This window comes from Porites lutea, chromosome 2 (genome assembly GCF_958299795.1).
Source record: "Porites lutea chromosome 2, jaPorLute2.1, whole genome shotgun sequence".
NCBI classification, from domain to species: Eukaryota; Metazoa; Cnidaria; class Anthozoa; order Scleractinia; family Poritidae; genus Porites; species Porites lutea.
In genome coordinates, this window is record NC_133202.1 from 22619101 (window position 1) to 22640172 (window position 21072).

Consider the following 21072-nt stretch of genomic DNA (forward strand, 5'->3'; position numbering starts at 1 on the left):
CATCTTCATGACATGATTAAGACCTGTCAGACTTGCTTCTTTTCCTCTTCTGCTTATAATTACGTCTTTTTGTAATAATCCTAGTAGTATAGACAATACAATGCCTTATAAGGTTTTTATATTTGGAGTAGAGAGCAATCTTTTCTAGGCTATCGATTGGTCGGCACGACAGAGAATGAGACTAGAACCAGAAAGCGGTTAAATAGATTCGAGAGTATAATTTTAAAATGGATTAACTGTTATTGCAGTCTAACTATCAAGTTGTATTTACAAAAGTTCCTATGGTGGTAAGGCTCCATATCAACGTAAAAAAAGTATAAAATGTTGTAATAAAATGAGAAGGATCCGGGTTTCCAGAGCCGTCAGGTTTTGATTACTCATCGTGATCAAAATTCCACTGAACTAACTTGAATGCTTCATGTATGAAAGTTACATTAATCATGGCGTTTTAAAGTTTTCAATTCAGAAACTCAAAAAAAAAAATTCAAAAAATTCCGCGAAATGACGTCGATCTGAAGGAAAGAGCGAAGAAATTTCATACTGATGACGTGTTACTGCCCAGATCTGCTTCTGATTGGTTTTGCCGTGAGAGAAATTTGCTTCAACCGATCAGACGCACTACCCAGACCTGGGTAGTGAACCGTCATCAAGATGAAATTTCTGCGCCCGTTCCTGAATATCATTTCGTGAGTAAACTAGCTGTGGTCAGGCGTCGCGAAATACCAGCTGTTTTCTCAGGCTAACAAAACATGGTGGAAGACGTTTTTTGATTCAAACGAATCCCTGTTTGGAGATACCCAGACGATCCTGTAACGTTTTTGTGGTTAGCTTTAAGTCTCTTTCAATGAGGTCCAATTGCCTCTTAGTTTTGCTTGTATCAAAAGCTGGAGGTGGTTTGGCCGAAGGTCTTGGTTGGAACAAGTGGGCAGAAAGAGGTCTTCTTCTGTCTTTTCCACTACCTATGGAGGAACTTTTTAAAGCTGTAAGGTAAAAGAAAAACACCAGGTCTGGTGTCAATACAAGTCTGAATGCATTAACAAGCCTTCCTTGTTCACTAGCGAATTCCTAGCTGGTGAGTTTGTCTGTATACATGTCTTTTATGGTTTACAGAAAATGGATGCGATAAGTACTGTTAGCGGCAAAAAAAAGATGCTTGATTGTTAGGCTACATGCAGTTGGTTAGTATCCAGCTTGCGGCATGAGCGGGCCTCGAAACATGGGCAGCCGCATTAAAGAAAACTGGTAAGATTCTGCTAGCTCAGGGTCCTCCAGAAAAAATTAAAGAGGAAGAGCAAAAAAGTTGTGGGGTAGGTACTAAAAAGGTACTGCGAGTACTACTGCGAGTTGCCGCGACGACTACACGGTGGTTTTCCTGGTCGCCGGAGCTTCAGGAGAATCGAATGGGGCGCTGGCCATGATTGTCTTGTCATTCTGCCTCTATTAATTCGTAGGGAATGTGTAAAAACCTACACTGCTGGCGGGGGATATAAACCTCACAGGCGTGTTCTGCATTTCACTGGACGTATAGGGATGGGCTTAGATTTCGCTCAAATGTATAATATGGAAGAGGACACATATCCTATTGTTATCGCACCTGCCTCATGGTAGTCAGTCAGAACACTCGCCACAGTCTCAACATCCGTCACAACACTCGTCACAGTCTCAATACCCGTCACAACACTCGTCACTGTCTCAATACCCGTCACAACACTTGTCACAGTCTCAATACCCGTCACATCACTTGTCACAGTCACAACACCCGTCATAGTCACAAACCCGTCAGTCTCAAGTCCCTTCTCAGTCACAACACCCGTCACAACAATCGTTACAGTCTCAATACCCGTCACAACACTTGTCACGGTCTCAACACCCGTAACAACACTCGTTACAGTCTCAATACCCGTCAGAACACTTGTCACGGTCTCAACACCCGTTAAAACACTCATCACAGTCTCAATACCCGTCACAACACTTGTCACGGTCTCAACACCCGTTATAACACTCGTCACAGTCTCAGTACCCGTCACATCACTTGTCACATTCTCAATTCCCGTCACAACACTTGTCACAGTCACAAACCCGTCACAGTCACAAACCCGTCATATTTTGAACTCCCGTCAGTCACAACAACCATCACAGTCTCAACACCCGTCACAACACTCGTTACAGTCACAACACTTGCCACAATCTCAACACCCGTCACAGTCACAACACCCGTTACAGTCACAACACTTGTCACAGTCACAACACTCGTCACAATCTCAACACATACAATATATACAATATAAATAAACTAATGATTGGTGTTCACATACTCGCTGTCTTAGGCCTCGGTCTTGGATGGACGTTGGTTTTCTTGCCAGTGCCTTCACTTGTTTGTGAACGTGACTGATGCTGTAAGAAAAAAATAATAAAAAGATGTTCATTAACTTTGAAAATAAGTAAATAATTTACAGAAATATTGGAAATGAACATTATGAAAAATAAACAATATATAATACAAACAACTATAGCATCAATTTTAAAAATTGGCAAAACCGGTTTCCCAAATACATTCCTTGCGGCTCGGAAGTACTATTTCTGGTATTATTGGAATTAAGTCAAGACTGAATATATTTTAATGATCAATTAGTCTATACTTTTTATGACAATATTGAAAAAAGAAAAAAATGAATGTGTGCCACCAATATTGTGCGTGTATCGAGGACATCGTAAAATCAGCCCGATTTCACGATGTCCACTTACATTTTTCGAGGTAAATTCAGTGAAACATTTTCTGTTCTTCTTGTAAAATTTGCAACGACTTTCTCCATAGAAACCCTATCCAGATGAGCTACTCCTGGGTCTCCGAGAAGGGAGAACTTAAAAAAAAAAAACGGACTTGTAAGAAGAAAACAATTAACAGCTCAATTAAAAGATATTATAGACTGGAAAGGTAATAAATATTGTTCTGAAATATTTCGGCTGAATCAATCGAAAGTGCGTGGTTGCACAACAGTCACATGACAAGCTTAACCGCAGTCTGACTTACTGAAGAATCTTGCTTCCTTTCTACTGAGTTTGCGTCCTCTCTGTTGAAGAAACAAACAGCTAGGGCTTAGTACCTGTCTATATGAGGTGATCCAGCCCGGTTAGCGTCGCTAACTCGGTTCAAGCCTCATTTTCTCAATAAATGTTTCGTTGTGTTTAGATTAACAAGCAGGGCCCAGTTGTTCGAAGGCCCATTAGCGCCTAACCCGGGGTTAAATTTAACCCGGGTTTCTTTTTCTGGTATTCAAAAGCATTTTCTCGAATAATTTCCTCTGTTTTTTTTCCAGCTTCCAATCATCAACTTGTAGACAAAAAGAATTAAAACTGAAATGTTTTTTAAGCTTTCAAATCTGAATTCAAATCTCGCACTAACCCTGGGCTATCTTAACCCAGCTTTGAACAACTCGGCCCAGGCTGGCCCGCTTGCTACGATCTCAGCTGGATTAGCGGTTTAGAGCTCACTGTGGAAAAGGATAATCAAAGTGCTACCAGGCCGGTTAGCCAGGCTGGCTCAAGTCTTAATTTTTGTGTGTGTGTTTTTTAAACAGGAAGACTGCCCGCTTGCCGAGAACTCGACTCGATTATTGGTCTAGAGCTTACTGCTTATGTCGGGTTACAATCTAAAATGTTTGATCAGGGACAAAGAAAAACGTTTTTTTATTGTCTTCAGTTCTACACCGTTCCCATCGAAAAAAAAAAACAGATCGGACTTTTAAATGTTAGAAAACAACACAACACAACAAACAAACAATTACCAACCAGAAAAAAAGGGTACTTTAGGCAAGTGAGACGAACAAAAAGCATAACGAAGGACTATACTCGGTTTTCGACAGAATGAAGATATTTTCTGGCAGTGTTTTAGGGATTCATACGATCACAGAACTGGGAGATAAATTTATAATTCTATGTAAGTTTCAGTGACTTTCACGATTATCTTTCGAAAGAAGGGTCCCGACCTCGCGATTTTAAATTCGTGTAGCTATTTGGTCGAGCGAACTACCTTCAAGATTTAAAAATGGATAAGAAATTAATCACTAAAACAATAGAAGATTAAAACAAAGAAACAAATAAATTAATATCCATAATCTTACCGACTTACGGAGCTCGACCTCCTTTTTGTAAGGAACACATCGTCAGCACGCTAAAAAGACAGTGTTCAAATAATATTTTATTTGGTTGAACCAATGTACAATAGCTACAGCAAATAACAATTTTTGTAACGAGACCAAACCTTTTCGACTTCGGCAAGACGAGAAGACGATAAAGCGTCTGCGAAAAGAAAAACAAAACAAAACATGAGAACAAAGGAAGATAAAATTAAATCTTACTGGAAGGGAATGCTGGTGCTTTTCGAGTGTAAATGTACTTAGCACGAAAATACTAACTGAAGGCACTATTTTTACGTGGTCATCCGAGCCACGCGAAGGACCAGCCGTTTGCACGCCAAACGGAGCACCTTCATTTCTCAGTCCCGCCCCAGCGATCAAACCCGCGACCTCCCGCCCTGTAGTCAAGACACTCTAATCTATCGCGGATTTGTTACTAGTGATACGAGCTCCCGCCGAACTTGTGTGGGATTCGTGAGAGCGGGGGGGGGGGGGGGGGGGGGGTGAGGGAGGTACAATAAAGCACAGTTTGTTCAAACCTGATCAGGTCGGTTGTCATCACCAGACTCTTAATCATTTTATTATTTAACTTCCTTGATAAATTTAGATTTAGATAATAAATTATAGGTATATCTTGTACTTTTATATGAGTTTAGTATTATCGAAGTATTTAGTTATTTTTTCTAGCATTTCAGAGGGCCACAAGTTTATCAGCTTTGACTATTTAGTGTTAACCCTCTTTCAATTAAGACTTTATCTTATCTTATCTTTTCTTACCTGCATTGATTGTTTCATCTTCCAGATCTTCCGCACTATTTACATGTCTCTGACAAAAAAATAAAAAAAATAAAAATAAAGATAACCTAGATGCAACTCGCATGATGCATATGTTATGATTTATTGATATCGCGTCAGTGGCTAACTGTAACCACTGTTAGGACCGCGAAATGATGGGTCAGCTGATGCGTGCATGTGGTGGGGCCTGTTTCATGGTGATTTTGGGCAGAATCCGCTCTCAGGTTGATTATAGGAAATTAACACTTGTCTTTGTAATTACAGTATTTCAAAATGACGGACATTGACGCGACGCACACAAAAGAAACAAAACTTGTTGATAAATCAGCAACAAATTCAAGTGTTTACATTAAAAACCCACATTTAGGAACCTAGAATTTTCGAGGTCAGGCTGAACAGGTACGGTTCTTATATTTTAGGGTAGTTTTTCACAATTCAGGCTGATTAGGTTCTTAAAAGGTCTTTATTTTTAAGAGGTCGTCAGTGTAACCATCGGCGGAAATATTGCAGTACTTATACATAATGACAAACATTCAACGTCAAAGAACATCCATGAATACATTTCTATATTTTTAAAATAAGATACTAAGATTTCGAATCGTCTATATTGCACGATAGCTTTATGGAAAGCATACTTCTAGCGAAAAAACAAATGTGAATCAAAGAAAATGTAAAATGTAAATCAAAGAAATAACTTTTTGTCAAAAGTTAACGTTTCTCACACAATTAAAATCGAGAAATTGGACTGATTTTTTTTTGTATAAGAACCTGTTTTTCTTTGCCAGGCTGAACAGGTTCTTACATGTTGGGTATTGAAATGCCAAATTTCAGCCTGTGGGTTCTTATATCATTAGGTTATATGCGGGGTTTACTGTAATCCAAAAAGGAAGCAGTGTTCGTGGTACTTCGCCTAAACATCGAGGGTTTAATAAACGAAGAAATCTGGACGTTTCTTCTGAAACTGGCAGATCTTCACCCTGATAAAATACTCGTTTTTAGAATTTGCGGTCAAACCATGGAAATTAAGGTCGAGGAAAGTTATGCTTCATTTAACTCATGGCGCGGAACTTATCCTTAACAAAATAAACGTTAATTTCATGAAAAGCGTTCATTTCGTATGATAGGTACCTTTGTTGTCGTATTGTTAACTTGGTAACCAAGGTTAAATACTGTTTTTTTTTTCTTTTTTTGCGGGGGAGGGGGGGGGGGATTTGTCAAAAGATTTCGTTCAAAACCATGTCAACCAGCAACTGAATAGACCGGCAAGTCATGCTTTCTACAAAATTTCGTTGAAACTCACAGCGTCTTCCCCCCCTGTAAGGTCAGCTGATCCCTTGCTGCTCCTAACTGGTTTAACCAGTAGGTCTTCTGATAGATCAATCTCAGCTTCTCTATTGACACTGTCCTTCCTTGCGGACCTCCGCGAGTGAAACACAGACGGCACTCGCCTTTGTTTGAACTTTGCTTGAAGTTCTTGTCTCTGTTGCTCAAGTCGTTCTCGTTCTTGCGTTCTCTGACGAGCTTCTTCTTCCTCTTTAGCCTTTAAAATATTAGAGACCTTTAGGGTCGGTTATTTAAACGAAGTCGGCCGCGGTTTAAGAAATCGCATTGGACGTTCAGATCTCTTTCTTAGTGAGGTAATTAAAGAAAATAAGTGCTTTTCTTACCTACGCTAATCTACTGGGCTTTAGTTTCTAAGACGAGGACGACTATGAGTACAGTGTACGAGATTTTCTCAATACTAAGTAGTGCTTGCACCTGAGCCAGCGTCATTTTTGCGGGACGACATGATGTCGTAGTGGCAGAAACGACTACACCCTGCATACAGATGATCTGCAATACCTTAGTCATACCTGAAGTAACTGTAACGTATTGGCTTGCACAAAAGACGCATCTGACTGGTGGTGTGTGACATCCTTGTGTGACATCAATTGTTCATCAAGGAGTTCCTCTCTGTCACGCATGTACAACAGCTGCTTTGCTCGTAGTTCAAGCTCCTCGTCACGATACATGCGATTGAGAAGGCCAATAACAAGTCTAGCCCAGCCATTAAGAGCTCTTGACTGCAAGTAAACAAAAAGAACAGAAAAAATAACTTGAGTCTTTTTCACTTGTTTATACACGGCGAAAAAAAGACCCGTCACATGGATTCATCTATGTCTGACCAGCATTTCGTGCGATCCTCCTTATGACACACCTGTAAACATACAACGTGTGTAGATGGGATGAAGGACAGGGAAGTCCAACCCTCCCGCATCCCGCACTTTGCATTCTCACAACCTGCCTTTTTTTTCCTGCGAAACATTAGACATTGTTGTGTACTGTAAAATTCCGAAAATAAGCCCCGGGCTTTATATTTTTCAAAGGCCCTTTTTGAGGGGCTTATTTTTGGACGGGCTTTAATATCTACGCAGGGAAATTTGCGTTTCAAAATCGATTGGGCTAGCTTGTAGTGGGGAGGAAATGTACCATTTTTGCTTTGTTTTAATTTGTATTGAAGTGCAAATTCCAAGTACAAGCCCCCCAGGGGGGCTTACATATGGAGGAGCGATTTAACGGAGGGTTTTTTGCGTTACGATTTTGGGGGGCTTATATTTGGAGGGGCTTATACATGGAGGGGCTTATTTTCGGAATTTTACGGTAATTTCCTCCTAGTTCTCCGGCTTACCACCCTTTTAGAACTCACAAGTCCTCTTTCTTCTCTGCCTCGCAACCCTTTATACCCATCCTGCCTTCTAAGAGAGCACGAAGGGCACCTTGGTGACAAGAAAATGGTTCGATCATAGACTCAAACAGCATTTTTGGCATAATTTAATAATAATGATAATATAATAATACTTAATTATCCTCTCCCCTTAGTTATGGGGCTTTTCAGGCATAATGAAAGAAATAAATTTAAATAGAAAATAGCATTGTTAAGAATCCCAATTGGCAGGAAGTGAACCAGTTGGCTATTTACAAGCGTAGACAAGAATTTTAACTTGGGATGACCAAGAAGCAATCCAGCTAGCAGTCAGGGCAGAACTTGAACTCAGGGCCTCTGGATTATGGGTCCAGCGCCCTAGCTGCTCAGCCATGCTGCCTCCACAAGGTGCGAGTGGGTTAGGCACGAATTTCTTGGTTTCTGTTTACTTTAATTAAAAGCTTATTCACATTGATGTAAGAGAACTAAGGACTATTGTTGGTTTTCTCATGACGTCACCAAAATTCAAACTAAGAACCTATCACTTCTTCTGAGTTTCTACTTCATGTGGTATTACAGCACCTTAAAACCTTTATACACACAAATTTTCGGTTCAAAAGGGTTTCTTCATTTTGCAACACATGGATGCCTGAATTTCCAGGCTTTTGCGTGACGTGGCATTAAGCTGCCGGCCAGGAAAGCTCTTATGTTACCGATTTTGTGAGATTTTGCTATCTAAACATTGCTTGTCTCAGAATAAATATTACTTTAATCTTTATGAGTTCCTCAAGCGAAGGACTCACGCATTAGTAGGAAAACTCAAAAACAGACGTGTTCTGTTGGTTTCCAGCAGCTATATTTGTATCCCTGAAAGTGACACAAACATGGCAACTCCATACAAAGCTATATAAATTTGGGTAAAACGTTTTTCCGAATATCTCGCAAATGAAATATTGCACAGACCTGATTCTTGGCATGGTTTTTTGTATATTCATAGACTTTCTGTATTAAAAGGTTTCTATTTTAAATTTTGATTGCATGACAGTGAAAACCACCAGTAGTCGACTCTCTCTTGATGAACACCCTTTAAGACGAACACCTCTGTAAAACAGACACCTAGAGTTGGTCACGGGCGTCTGGAAAAGCCGGAAACCGGAATCCGGAATAGGAACGGGAATGGGAACAGGAACCGGAACCCGAACCGGAAACAGGAACGGAACAGGAACAGCAATGTGAAGGGGAACCAGATATCATTTACTTTAAATTATTTTAATTCGAATTCAATTTATACAAAAAATAAGAACACTACTCTGGTATCATGCTCCCCCCCCCCCCCCGAATCTCTTTATAATACGGCAGCGAGAAGGTAGAAAAAGCCGCAGGTTAAATAAGTAAAGCAACAGCTTTGCGAGTGCATCGCGCTTTCTGTCAATTTCTTCACCGCGTATGCACAACTACGATGTAAATGATCAAATCTTAACTTCTCTTGAGAACGTGAACGAACGGCTTGGAAACTAAAATTTCGAGGACTTTTTTAGACTTTTTCCATTAAGGGCATGAATTTTTCGTCATTTCAGGCCATGGAGCCTAAAAATGAGCCTAGCTAGCTGTAAAAGGGGGCAATACGGCGGCAATACGTCCAAGCCGGCATGATGACATGCTGTTTACGGAAAATTCCGTCATCCATGTCAGGAAATTCTGTATTTTAAAGCGTCCCCTAGGGCATGACTTAGCAATTGAGGACATTTCTGCTACGTTTTCAATGTTGGTTAGCATGCAAGGATTTTTCCCATGCCTATCGTCATTGATTTGCTCACTGGTAATAGAGGGGGTGGCCCCAGAGTGGTTTTGCATTGAAATTGGCATGCAACAGAATTTCGCATGCCCTGTAAGCATAATTTGAGGTTCCGTGACCTTCTCACCCAGGCCGCGAGAAGCCTAGGTTCTAGTAATACGTAATTCATACCCAGCAAAATCTCCGGCATGCCGGGCATGCCAAATTTTCTGGCATGCCCGGCATGCCAAATTCTCTGGCATGCCGGGCGTGCCATAATCTGGGTCATGCCGGGCATGCCAAAATCGGTCTCTGGCATGTTCTCAACGCACAGGTTATAATTCCTTGAATCTACAGATATTTTAAGCCTGGCTAAAAAAAAAAATAAACAGATCACAGTGCTTATCTTTTGATGTACGGTTACACGATGACGTCATTGCTATTCCTTTCATTTTCATAGATTTGGTTGTCCCAGCGAAGTTTAAATAACAAAAGCTCTAATTTTCACAAGAAAGTAAAACCCTGAGGGATTCTGCCGTAGTAATAAAACAGCGTCATCGTGGAGATGACCTGTTGGGGGATTGTAAAAACTCCTCCCTTAAAATGAGTCTTTAATAGGATTCCCATTTTACATTGCGAATAAAATGGAATTGACTGAAATCAGTAAAAAGAGAGACAGACACTATTTTCATTGTATAATAAAATGCATCTATGTTCCATGAAAGCTTTTAAAAATACAAGGTTATAGAATATCTTTCAAAGTTCATTACAAACTGAGCTAAGCCCCAAAATCACTGTTCATTATTCAGTAAATTATGATGTTTGACAATGCAATGTGCTTGAATATAACGTTGTAATTACAAATCTCTGTAACGCAATTTTCCCTACGTTAGAAAAGTTGTTTTTATCTTGTTTTATATTTTGATAAGGAGTCTGAGTTCCTCTTTCTTGTTTTGTAGGCTTGCCAGGGATTAATGTTTTTGTGTCATTACCAGTGTCTGTGTTCTTTGTTTTTAACTCAAAGTAAGTCAGTTATAACTGACAGTATCAAAGAATTGCTCTCTAGAAAAGTAATTATCTCCTCGTCATGTCTGGAAGTTACCTGTAACAAAAAAGAAATGGAATGTTAACACATGCAAGGGCAATATGAAAAAAAGAAATAGAACATGTAGAGCTCAGCTTCTCTTAACATATTTTCATACTGGCTTGTTGAGTCTTGTTAAAGGTCGCAACTAATTGTCTGAGGCTAATTTCACAAGAGTGTGCAATTGAGATAAATGCATGGTAAATAAAGTGAAAGAAACGTGGTTTCACATTAGCCAATTTACATTGCGTTGTTCGATGATGTTTACACGCTCTTCTACTGCGAAATAAACCTTTGCATTTGGATTTGCAAGTCAAGATTATACCGAGTTTGACTGACACTTAATTGAACAACAGTCTCATATTTACGCAGGTAAGATGTAGACCCATATAAAGCCGGAATATGTAAAGGAAACTCAGCGACTTTTTCGCATCTTTTTCTGGCGATATTCTCTCTCGGCCCGTCAACTGATTAGGGGTTGCGAAGAAAAAATAAATTAGGACCAAAGGTTAAAGCCTGTCCGGTTACATCATCTCGTATGTTACCTAGAGTTCTAATAAATAGGTCATAAAATAGGATTTAACGAAAGCGAATTTGTTTCTCAATCGGTGTATAAAAAAGTGAAGCTATCAAATGAGAAGTTTATAAAGTATCAAAATTATTAAATTAAAAGCTCATATAATAAGGAAAATTCCTATACGAAAACAATGCTAGCGACATTAAACTGATCAGATAAAATTCTCAGAAAATATGTCGAATAAACGCCTCATTGTTTGCTTTTGTTTTTGCGTAAAGGTAAATTTTTCGGCCCAAAAAGCAAAGTTGAAAAAGCGACTAAATCGTAGTTTCTTACATTGAACACGTTTATTAGCTTAGTTTTCGTCCGTTTTAAAAGCTTTATAACCCAATCATAATTTTCGGGTTAAAATAGTACAAATCATTTCAAAAACCATGTTCATTTGAAGTAGAGCCGGCAAACGTGAACATTTTGTAATTCAAAAGTCGGACCCAGCCAGGTTGTTTAAGCTTAGAATTATTTGCATTTTAGCGTCCTATAAATTTACCAGAATGGCCTCTCAGAGGCTTACTGTAGCAAAGTATTTTGTAGTACACTCGTAGACAAGCAATGTAAGCCTTAAGTCTTTGCTTGGATGAGATGTCCAAAAGAAAAATTAGTTTTGTGGACCTTAACGCACATTCACAGACTACTTATATTCAGTTGTTTACAACTTTGCATTGACACCTGCAGGATGTTCATTTTTTTAAAGGGAAATCCAAATCTGATTTTGGCATTTGATTTACGGATATTTTATTTTGTCTGCAAAAGTGATTGTAATATCCGTTTGATTGTCTTTCAAACAACGGTCAAACTATGCAGCAAAAATAAGTAACTTTACCAGTACAGTGAAAAAGTATGACCGTAGGTGCCAAAAATAATTATACTCGAGCTATAAAATTAGATCTGACTTTTTTCTAGGTTTGGTTTTTATATTTTTGAAGTTTTCTCTAGTCTTCTTAGCAGCAGAAGAAGATTACAAGACATACAAACAGAAACAATCCGAAGTGAACGAGTTGACAACCACTTATGCCGGAGTTCTTAGGCATGCTCAACAGCAAGATAAACTGAATGCAAAAGGCTAATTCACGGGATTTGTTCGATATTCAGGCTTTTTCTTCAGCAAATTAATACTAAATTTGTACTTACAGTCTCTCGCAGAATCCACTTCTTGTCCAGCATTCACCAACATCTCAACCATGCACCGCAGAAAAAAAAGACAAACAAGTGCGAAGAGACATGACGACATCGTGACGCCACAACTGCCACGCTACAACAACCTAGATTCATCGTCATCCGAAAACACTTCTGCGGAAATTCGAACGATTTCGTGCGTGCTCGGGGTATCTTCGGATGACGCAGATGACGTTGCTCAAAGGACTATCGTCAGCAAGGACGGGAGTAAAACAGTTTGCGAGATTCGCATAGCCGACAAAGAAGCGCACTGAAAAACTAAGCAAAATCTCTCTGAGAAGGCAGTCCAAATTCTCCAAATCAGAACGTCTTTGCAGTATTAACGTCGTACTCTCGTACTGACTTGAACGACCTGGTAAGCTTAATTTTCACCAGTCTTTTAATGCTGTTGACCGGGAAACATTCCGACGCGATAAAACTTAATCATGGATAAGTTTATACTGAGAGGATTTGTTATCTTATTTTTTAAGACGCTTTTCCTCGAACAAATTTAAATCTGGACCCAGAAATGTCAGTATCGGTTTGAAATAAAAGGATTAATCTTTGATTGCAAGTTAAGTATTCTATTTTATGCATGAATAATGAAGTTTTGTTGTGCTTTTTATTTATAAATCCAGACTTCTGTCTTCAGTTTTGCCAGTCGATCCCGTGACACACATTGTGACAAACATGACTTTTTTGTTATAATCTGCATTTATTGCCAGGCATGAAACCTGTAACTTCAAGCTCCCTAAGATATATTTGGCGTTAATATGTGATTCTCAGGGTATGATGCTGAAGCGAACTTCAAAATCAGTCTCGCTGGGCATGCCAATTTCTTCCAGGTGATCTGGGAGTCAATCATTAGCCAATCAGCTTTGAGTATAATTTTATTTTAAAGCCGCACACAATTCTTTGCGCGCCTAGAGCTTGTGCGTACGAACCTGCAGCTTTGTCGCGTGGTAGAAAATGGTACCGTTGTTCGCATTCGAAGGCTTTCCCAGAGAAAGATTTGGCAGAGAGCGGAGTTAAGATTGGCAACTGAGTCTTTTAATAACTGTTCACTTGTTAAAACGAGCAGCTAGAGAAGGATTGGATCTTACGGTAATCAATACAGACGAGTGAGAGTTTTAATTGAGCGACTTCTGTACTCTCTCACGCAAGAGCTGGTTAAATTTACTTTCTATTCCTGCATACATTTTAGTAACAAACTCGGCTTTGTTTGACAAAGGGAGTGCAGTCAATAGACGCAAACAAGCCAGCTGTCCTGCCCTAACTAACGTTGGATCCTGGAGAACAGGATATCGGTCCTCAAGAATTTGTTGGTCGTACAACACGTTATTATCGTAAACTGTGGCGAGTCCGCGATTTATTGCCTTCTTTAGAGACGGAACTTTTGAGATTACTTCTTGCAGCTTGGCTGTTACAGGTTCTCTTCTACCGACCATGACTAGTTCTATTCTATTTGGCGAGCCTCCTTCTTCTACGTGCATATTTTCCTCCGTCCATTTCCCACCTCCTGTCTTGCCGTTCTCCCTGTCCTTGGTGTAAACCTTCTTTTCAAACTTCGGCCTCGACTTAACATCCATCACTATCGAATTCTCGCGAACTTCTAATCCAATGACATCCGTGAAGTGTATTAACATTCTCTTGCTTTCATCGCGTTCAACTTTGGTTGCGGAAAAACACTGGCTAGCGGAAGCTGTCAAGACTTTGCACTTAAATATTTCTTTGCTCACTCGGGCATCTGAACGTTCCCATGAAATGAATGATGACTGAATTGACTGCAAATGAAATTCTAAACAAGACTGTGGCAATTCATCATGAAGTTCTCTGGCTGACTGTTTTGTTATGACGGTAATGGTGTTATTTCGGTAGCTATCCTTTGCATACTGCCACAGCTCGTCAGTTAATAACATAACTTCTTCAGAGCACTGAACTTCATTTATACTTTTACACACGACATTGTCAGGAACGTTGCCTTGTGCCGGTGAATCCTCGGTTATCACACCCTAAAAGAAGTAAGTAAATTTGTCACTGAACGTTTTTGATTTGTATCCATTCTTTCAGTACTTACTGGTAACCGTATCTCGGGCATTATGGTGACACAAGGTTTTCAATATAGAATTTAAGCTTATATTTTTAGTTTTCAATGAGGCCTCCATGCCTCCATTGCAACATTTTTTGTTCCATCCTCCAGGCTTAGGCCTTGGTGTTTACATTTTTAATAAATTAACAAGGATGATTTTTGTCTCGTATCTGTTCTTGTACTTAAATTCTTGTATAGTTAGCCTTACCTTGTACATTTCGAATTCATTGTCATCGTCGTTTCGAGCTTCATCCTCCATTTTTTCAGGTACATTTTCTTCACGGTTCAATTCAATTTTCTCAGTAAAGGGCAGATTCTTATGGTAAAAAAGGAAATGGCAAAAATAGTAAATTTCAGCTTTTAATCTTCACAAAGTATATTTTTTTAACATGAGAAAGTGGATTTTTTTTCTGCCAGTGAAGATCTTATAGTTTAAAAATTTGCTTCTGTATTTCTTACAACTTTTTGCTGGAAATGTGCCACCAACAAATTCTAGGAAATATGTTTTAGCATAGCATGAAAGATAGGCTTCCTGGATACTTGTAGAATATCATTGCATGCCAAGTGTGTACTTAGATAAGATAGATTTACTTTTTTTGCTGAATTTCCCTGGAATTATTGGAATTAATGATTTTATCAGAAATGATTAAAATTACGTCTTACTTTTAAACTAAAAAAATTATGTGATTACCATTTTTTTTGTCCCATAGTTTCCCTGTTCTTGAGCCTGTCGTTTTCTTTCAACCTTTGTAGAGGATGACTTTTGTGGAGTGGTTTCTCTACATATTAACTCAAACACTTCATTTGCAAATTGCTGCTGGATGACTTGTTTTTGATACTGGTGCTTTGAAATGGGACCATTTCGTCCTCCAGAAAATAGCAAGGAATTCTTTTTATTTTGTTTATGTGCTGTCTCCATGATACCGTCATTAAAATTTGCCAGAGTTATTGGAAGACCAATGATGTCAGAATCTGAAAGGGCCTTCTCCACATAATACGGAACATAGGTAACAATCTGCTTTAGTGACGCAGTGATGTTTGCAGTTCCAAATATTTGCACTGCTTGGAACCCAAGCTGGATGCGGGCCTGAACTTCATAATCATCACCTGTCAATTCATGTGGTGTCAGGAGAAGGTTTTTGTACACACCGTCAAGACCTTTGCAAAATGTACAAAGGATTTCTAAAAGAGTTCCCTTAAAACCAGCTGCTTTTAAGATTTCAGGCATTCTTTCTGCAAAGGCTAGAACACCTACTTCATCGAACTTGACTGTTTTGTCATCAACGTTTACAGACTTGGCCAATCCTTTTTTGAGTGCTAACAAAAATTGCTGATCACTACCAAGAACAGCTATAACAAAATAAATGTGGATTTATGATGAGAAAGGCTTCAAAAAGTAAAGAAAGAGTCAATTTAGTTTTGGCCAAAGTAACTAGCATCTACATGCCAGAATATTATTTTTTGCTATTTGTTGTCCCACAACTGGACCTGTTAATATTAATTAATGAGCTGGGGTATAGAATTTATTCACAAGTAAAATATCAGGCAAGGTTTTTGCACAAACACACCTAAAGATCATTGTTGCTATGGGTACAGAATAAAATTACACCTTTTGCAGAAAAAAAAGGAATGTGAAAGGTTTTGGTATTTCATAGCTGTTCAAATAATACACAAAACATTATATGGCTGCTACGGGATAAGAAATTTCTCTTCTTTTGTTGAAAAAATATTTTCCAACAGTAATACTCCCTTGTTTCTCTACCTGGGCATGTAATAAAAATACCCCCTAATTATGTCTTCCCTTTTCCTCACATGCTAAAAATATGCAAGATGATGTGTGGTTGGCAGTTTCCTCTGATGTTGTGATCTTTTTTGACTCACTTGCTGATCACTTAAAACATTTTGGCAGGTTAAAAAGGGTGCCCTTATGTGCCTATAATTTTGTATTTCTTTGCTTCAAAGGGTACAACAGTAATAATTATTATTACCTTTTTTTGTTAAATAAATTCAGGCAGAGGATGTTACACTGCAAAAATTATGGTACTTTTGAGTCGGACAGCTCAAGAGAGATTAAAAAGAAAATAAAAAATTTACATATATCAGTTTAAGGTGACTGTTAAGATGTAGCTCTAGTGTTTGCCTGTGTCGCTATGGATACAAACGTGATGCAATCTTGGCAATTCGCAAACATAATGTTTCTGCAGATCGAAAACCAAGATGGGAAGTTCCAGGGTAGTACTCAGAGAGTGGTGTTCCAGAAATATTACTACGGCCAGTATTTCCAAGATTTTGCTTAGCGAACTCCCTGTGTTTTTCTTTGCTAGGGGCTTTTCCTTTAAGTTCGCTTTGGAATTTAGTCTCTAGAGCTTCTGTGTCTTCAACGGTCCAAACTGGACATGTACACACTAGTTTCATATCTCCCAACTGACTTTGGTGTTCTGGGGCTTCAGGGATTGGGTAGGAGGATTTTGCAGAAGAATTACCCGTTGAAGACCTCCTTTCCTTACCATCACCACAGCTCCTGCGGACAATTTTAATTTCCTTCCCACTTAATGGATGTTTAATTGTTTTCAGTTCTTTCAGCTGATCAAAAACTGCCCCTGCACATTTTTTCACTGTGTCATAATCATCACCTCCCAACCACAAAGCAACTGTCAACACTGTGCTCAGTAAATTATAAGGCTCAATAATCTTCACTCGGACACTGGTCTCTCCAGTAAAATGGCGAGACCATTTCAGCCAGGGAAAACCATCAGTGTAATCCATAATAATAATAGTGTCATTTGGTGCTGTTATAGCGCTTTGCACGCCTGCTTGACTAAGAAAAAGTGTTATGTATTTTTCAACATCAACATAACCCACAACTACCTCGCCAAATTTGTTAAATTTTAGCCCAACCTTTTCAAGTAATTCTTGACGTGTATCATTGAGTTTACCGAAAATTTCATCCTTGCTGAGAATAGGGTTGATTCCCAGGACTTTTTCCAGCTTTTTCCCCAACTTGTTTCTCAAGACGTCCTGGGTGTCTTTTTGGCTAATGCCAAATTCGCCAACAATACCACAAGAAAAATCTTTGAAGGCAGGATAATAGGTTTTAAAAACCAATGGCATGAGGAATCCTCGCAAAAGGGATCCATTGTCTTGCTCCAACAACCATTCACAACAATTACTTTTGTTGTCGAGAACAAAGTCAATAAATTTCTGCTTCGGGCTTTGCAAGGTAAAAGGTAAGGATGTTTTCGAGTAAAAGAAAGTTACAAGTTCCGGAAAACGGAGACAAATTTGCTCTCTAAAAGTGACCAACTTCTGAAATACATCCCCAGACGAGGAGCTTCCTTGTAAAAAAAAGTCAACAGGCGGCACAACTTTGGTGACTCTGGGAAGAGCGAATTCTGAAATTTCTTCATCAGTCAAATGTGACATCAGCTCACGAACTCTTTGTCTCCTCGAATAAGGCTGTTCTTCGCTTAAAAACGTCTCGCTTATCTCCTTTGTTGAAATTCGCTTGTGTGAATTTTTTAGAGACTCCGGTTTATGTGTCGGATACAGCCGAAAGTGCTCGTTTAAACTTTTTTTGGTTTTATAAAATTTTTCGCAGTTCGGAGATGGACAATGCAAGCGGATGAAAGTCTCAAGTTGAACGACGTTTTCTTTTTCCTGTAGTACAAAAGCCATGCTCGGGCTGTACTGTATTTGCAAATTAGGGACCAAACATCAAAAGGGTTTTTAAATGGCATAGTTTGTAACATTGCTTTGAAAAAGCCCGCCAAAAATGTGCCACCCGCGAAAAAGTGGATGAGTTGAGCGAGCGTTTGATCGAACTCAACTTTCCTCGTGCTCGCTAACACAATCAAAATATTAAAAAAAATCTGACTAAATAGCGACACACAAGAAACAACGATAAACACGATATCTTTAATACTACCTATACATACAATAATAGAACATAGCAGTATAAAACAAGGTGAGAAATTATCTTCATGCTTACAAGTTGGAATCCACGATTCGAAATTGCACTTTTCACACATCGCTTTCTTTTGAGTTTAAAACCAACCTGCTGCCCCACGAGACTTTTCATCCGTTCATATAAATACTTCCTATATTTCTGGTACCAATGAGAGTTCGAAACGCGGTATAAGGTTGGAAAGAACCCAAAATTCATCGATGAACGCTACTCGCACCACATTTGACCGACATGGTGGACAAAAACAAAACTTGCGAATGCGCGCGCGCTGTTTCATGGGATACGGCATTAAAATTTTCTCCCCAGCCCTCCGCAATGACGTCACCAGATCGCCTGGTTGCCTGGCATGCCGGGCATGCCAAACCAACTGGCTTCACCAACGGCATGCCCGGCATGCCAAACCAGAGGAGCAAAAACTGGGAATGAATTATCAACCCGGCGAGAGATCTGGGACCTAAGTTTAGCTGGGTCAATTTTGGGCTGCGAGGGCATGAACCCATTTTTTCCATGCCTATGACATGTAATTTCTAAGTACCAATGTTCCCTTGAATTTTGTCATGCCTAAATATATAAAATTTTCCCTCTCTCATTAATCCTCAGACTGAATGCAATTTTTACGCTCGCTAGGCATGTTCAACTGAAAATCATGCCCATACCCTCATTCAAAACAAAATGCTATCAAATTTTAGTTTCCAAGCCGTTAACGGCAGGCAATAAATTTTATTGTGTCTTTCTGAGCTCGGACGCGGTCTCCAGCTTCATTTCCCAACCTTTAAAAGACTGGTCAATTTGGAATTAACGAGAAATAGTTTGAATTAAGACCCGAATTCAATTTCTCAGTGGCGTTTTCGCTGGCTTTGCCGTCGTCAGATCTTAAGGTTCCTTTTGTCTCTCACAGGAAGGTGGTTATCACATGTTAATATTATTTGTCAGACCATGTGTATACGAGACACCCACCGGAGACGTTTATTGGGCTGCCATACACCTCAGGTTTGCTCCATAGATATATTGTACGGTGCTAAATTGGGAAGTTAAGATAGATAGTCCACAGCTTAAAAAGGGTATTAACACGTACCTCCTCCCCCTCCTCCCCCCCCCCCCAAACCCATCCCAGCCAGTACTTCATCTACCTCAATCGCGTGCAATAGGGACCTTAATAAGCAAGCAGAACGTTGACGTCCAGGACATTAAAAATGGAAACTGGAAGTGGATGTTTTCTGTCTTTAGGTGCTCTGACTCAACAAATTCGCACAGTGGAAGGTAAGAGGAAGAATTCAGATTCGTTGTGTGAGACAGAAGCGTTCCATCAAGCGACGGTCAGCGTTCTCGTTGCTTAAGTTCGCTATTATGTTTGACACGAAAACACAATGTGTCATAGGCTAAAGATAAAGAAAAGTTAATTAGATTAACATTTCAAGGGTGTTTTCTTGTTTCTTTAATTATTTCTCTGGCTTTTTATTTATATCACGATTATATCTTTTTCTTTTCATATCTCTATACACTGTTTATATTCCCCTTCCTATTCCGGTTCCTATTCTATTTTTCCCTTATTTTTCGTATATAATCTGAATTGGAATTAAATCCAGATTAACTTAAATTAAGGTAAATGTTGTCCCTGCTTTTATATAGGTTTCTCTTCCCATTCCGGTTCCTATTCCGGTTCCGGTTCCTGTTCCTGTTCCTATTCCCGTTCCTATTCCGGATTCCGGATTCCCGCTTTTCCAGACGTCCTTGGTCACTGCCTTTCTTTACTCACTTCATTTGACTCTCTATAAGACAGACACTTAGTGCCAGCCCCAAAGGTCTCCGTCTTGTAGAGAGTTGACTGAAGCAATGAAATGACTAAATAAAAATCATAAATGACAAAGATCATGAAAAATATGTAAAAAAAATTACCTTGGGTGTGGCTGTAAATGTACCCAATTCTGAGTTCCTCTGAATCTTAGGAGGTGCAACTCCTGTGTGTTAATGGAATAATTCAATCCTTAGTGAATGATAATGTGAATGATAAATATGAATTAACATTTATTGATTTTCTTACATGGTGATGTTTTAAGGGTATATACTGTCTTGGTAACTGCTACGTAATAGTTAAACTCCACTCAGAGTGGGAAAGAATTATCCGGTGAACAACATCTATAATGTTCTACGTTTTAAACAAAATGTATGTTTGTTTTATGGTGTGACTACTATAGTCAGGGCGACCTAGTCAACATTGACCAATTCGATGACAGGAAAATATTAAACAATACATTCTGAAAAAGTTAGTTGTCAATCATAATCACCACAGAATGAAATCAACATTAACATGGATCAAAATCAACCCATTACAACCTACAGATGTGACCTTTTCAACTTGCTGAAGAAAGCGTATGTTTCCTGAGAGGTCCATTACGGTGAAAAGTAAACGTTAGTTATATTTTTGATTGGAGGTTGCATGTTTATTGCAAAATGCGGCAATGGTAGCGAAGAAATTGCTGGTAGTTGACAAAATAACATCTTGTGTCAAACAAATATGTCTCCTGGGTATTATATGTAAGTTTCAAATAGAAAAACATTGACTGGTGAAACATTTTGCTTTCTTGAAAAATGTCTGCTATCAATATTTTAATTTTGTGCTTTGAGTATCATTACTGATTGTTTTTCTTACTACCTGCTGCTTGCCCACAACTAACTTTCTTGGAATGAATTGTAGTTATTTTCCTGTATTCTGATTGGTCAACTTTGTCTAGGTGGTCCCAGTTATAGTAGTCACACTGTATTTATGCAAGACACTGTTAGTAACAACAAGCATTAAGGGCTGCTGGTGTCAACTGCT

General features: G+C 39.1%; 1 protein-coding gene across 1 annotated transcript in view; it reads right to left on the reverse strand.

The window, feature by feature from the left end:
* Window positions 1-198: 198 nt before the first annotated feature.
* LOC140925851 (uncharacterized) overlaps window positions 199-21072 on the reverse strand; it is a 23092-nt gene continuing 2218 nt past the window's right edge. Inside the window, exons 3-12 of the mRNA XM_073375699.1 lie at window positions 20908-21010; window positions 20151-20212; window positions 6785-6994; window positions 6232-6471; window positions 4914-4962; window positions 4262-4299; window positions 4122-4171; window positions 3032-3071; window positions 2316-2394; window positions 199-980 (exon numbers count right to left, since the gene is read on the reverse strand). Of these exons, the coding sequence (XP_073231800.1) occupies window positions 772-980; window positions 2316-2394; window positions 3032-3071; window positions 4122-4171; window positions 4262-4299; window positions 4914-4962; window positions 6232-6471; window positions 6785-6994; window positions 20151-20212; window positions 20908-21010 (1080 nt within the window). The 3' untranslated portion in view covers window positions 199-771. The remainder of the gene's footprint in view (window positions 981-2315; window positions 2395-3031; window positions 3072-4121; window positions 4172-4261; window positions 4300-4913; window positions 4963-6231; window positions 6472-6784; window positions 6995-20150; window positions 20213-20907; window positions 21011-21072) is intronic.